This window comes from Apis dorsata, unplaced genomic scaffold (assembly GCF_000469605.1).
Source record: "Apis dorsata unplaced genomic scaffold, Apis dorsata 1.3 scaffold_455, whole genome shotgun sequence".
NCBI lineage: Eukaryota > Metazoa > Arthropoda > Insecta > Hymenoptera > Apidae > Apis > Apis dorsata.
The window spans coordinates 141823-144404 of NW_006263698.1; the positions used below are offsets into that span (position 1 = coordinate 141823).

A 2582-nucleotide genomic window follows, 5' to 3' on the forward strand; every position below is an offset into this window, starting at 1 on the left:
TGTCCAAACAAACTTTTTTCCTCCGTACATCCTCGCCTTGAATCATCGACCCGTGCAAGGATGGCGTTAGTCGAGCGTTAGTTCGCCCTCCTGAGAAACCCGGGGGATGGAACGGTCTGCTGGAAAGTTTACTTTCTCGATTTCAGAGAATCAGGTATTTACTCGAGATATATATTTTAATAATCTCTGTCTTTAAAAGCTTTTTTTTCTTTTTTGATTATTTATTTAGACCAGGATCGAGAAATATTTTATTTCTATATCTTTTGATTGACAAATGGTTTTAAGAATTTTTCTTTTCTTTTTCTTCTTCTTCTTCTTTTTCTTTTTTTTTTTTGTTTTAATATACTGATTTTTATTAAAATATGATTAAGTTAAAGTTTGTCCAAGAATTTAGACTCTCTAGGTGACGATGCACGAGGACATGCAAGAGAGATGCAGAATCCCAGCAGGATCTTAGAGAAGAGGAAGAAGAAGAAGAAGAAGAAGAAGAGGACGCGAGAGAAGACAGGAATGGCGGAGGGGAGGGGGCAATTGTTTGTTATATACCCGTATATAAAAAGCTCTCTATCGGCTGCTGAAAGAATAAATAAGCTGCCTCGTAAAGCTCCTCGTCGTCGTCTTTTTCATTCCTCCCCGTTCCGGCCAACCCTTCCTCGTTTGCAGTTTATTACACAGCAGGGGAGGGGAAACGATCCTCTTTCTCTCTCTTTACGTATTTATACTCCGTTTATTTGTCTTTTAAAGCCATCGTACACAACGAACGAAACTCGTTTCTGCGTAATCACGATCCGAACGTTCACGCGAGCGGCCGTTTTTTTTTTTTTTTTTTTTTTTTTTTTCTTTTTTTTCGTTTTGTTAAAAACAACCTTACCTACAAGATTTCGAAACGGATCGCATGCGGTAAGCCTATAAAAATTTATAAATCGTAATCGCGTCTTATCAATTTTCAATCGTTCCATTTCAGCGAAGGTGACCTCCTTTCCTCGCGTAAGAAGAGATTCGAATCCCATTTATTTCATCCTTTTCCCCAATCGCGTGTCAACGTTTGGATAATCATTATGTGTAATCATAAATTGACGAGAAACGAGCGTGGCTGAGCGCTCGTGTGAACGTTCCGTGAAAGGTATGTATGTGTGTATGTATGTACGTACGTACGTATTATCTATCGTAGCAAAACTCGAAGGAGACAACGAGTAAGTAAGTAAAGGGTAGATTAAATCGTGATGGAAATCTCGTGGAAGATTTTCGTTCAACGATGGCAAAGAATACGATTCGTGTCGTGAAGAGGGGGTGAGTACACAATTCGTTCAATTCGATATATTACTTAAAATAATAATCTTAAACGCGAATCTTAACAGGTAAATATGCTCTTACGATACTAATTAATCATTTCGTAGACGGTTGCGTGTTTCTCTATATAATTATATATAAAAGGCGCTGGAAATTCTTCTAGCAGATTCGAATAGAAAAACCGCCTTCGTTTCGTTCGATTCTTTGCTTAATCGCTCGTTCCCACGGAGCGATTATCGATTATTCTTCAAGAAGGAATACTTATTTTCCTTTGTGTTGATTGTTGCGACTTGCACACAATCAATTCTAATCGTCGAAGACAGCAAAGATCGAAACGAGAGGCAATAGGTTGCAGAGACAGGTCGATCGAACGATCCAACGATTCCTCCTCGCGTCGTTTCTTGCATCCTTGATTCAGACAGACGCTCTACAGGAAGGTGCTCCAGTAGACCACGTTCAAGATGAGGAAGGAGAACGGAAAGAAGAATCTGGACACCTTGTCGATGTAAATCGCAGTCGCTCGGCCCTGGCAGCAGGTGTCGTATTGAACGGTCGCGGGCCTGACCGGGCTTCTGTTCCTCTCCGAATCGTTCCTCATAGGTGTCTGTCGGGAGAATCAAACAATTGGGGATGAATAAATCATTCGACCACCGCGAGAATTTTCTCCATTCGAAGAGATGGAAGAGTTACTCGAGTTCAATTTTGAGGAAAAGGAGGCAATTTTTAGGGGATCGATGCAGGGATAGATCGACGGTATTTTGGCAGAAAGGGGAAGGATCTGGATAAATTTTTTAGCGAAAAATAAGCGCACAGAGTTGTATAACGGAGTTTGAAATAACGCAATTACAGCGTGGTCAATTCGTTGGTTGATGTAATAAATTATTAAGCGGGCCGTAAAAGCACGCGTTTCGAATTTCTAGCAAAGCATCGGACCCCGTGGTAGTACAAGAGGGGTGGCTCGAATGAAATTTAAATTAATCTCGGCCTCCTCGGGTTCATGTCTTATTCAAGGCACGCGAGACAATCTTTCTTTCCCGTCCCCCAAGTGCACGCGCCACTTTCCAGAAATGGAAACTCCCCTTCTGCGATCTACGTAACATTTTTCCTCGAGGTTTACCTTCGTTATTTTGCAATTTAAAAAAAGCATTTCCGACAATTCGTTCATAACTCTCATATTTCCTTTTAAAATAGAAAGTAATAAATAAAGATTTAAAATTTTCAACTTTTAATCTTTCTTTCAGGAGGATTGATCAATTTTTATTATTCCACGATATTTCTAATTTTTTTTTTTT

General features: G+C 39.9%; 1 protein-coding gene across 5 annotated transcripts in view; it reads right to left on the reverse strand.

Annotated features, from left to right (window-relative positions):
* Positions 1–840: 840 nt before the first annotated feature.
* The window catches only part of LOC102673525 (glycine receptor subunit alpha-4), a 53101-nt gene continuing 51359 nt past the window's right edge, over positions 841–2582 (reverse strand). For all 5 annotated transcript variants that reach the window (XM_006619902.2, XM_006619904.2, XM_031512523.1 and 2 more), the window contains one exon: positions 841–1894. In XM_006619902.2, coding sequence (XP_006619965.1) covers positions 1718–1894 — 177 coding nt within the window. In that variant the 3' untranslated portion in view covers positions 841–1717. The remainder of the gene's footprint in view (positions 1895–2582) is intronic.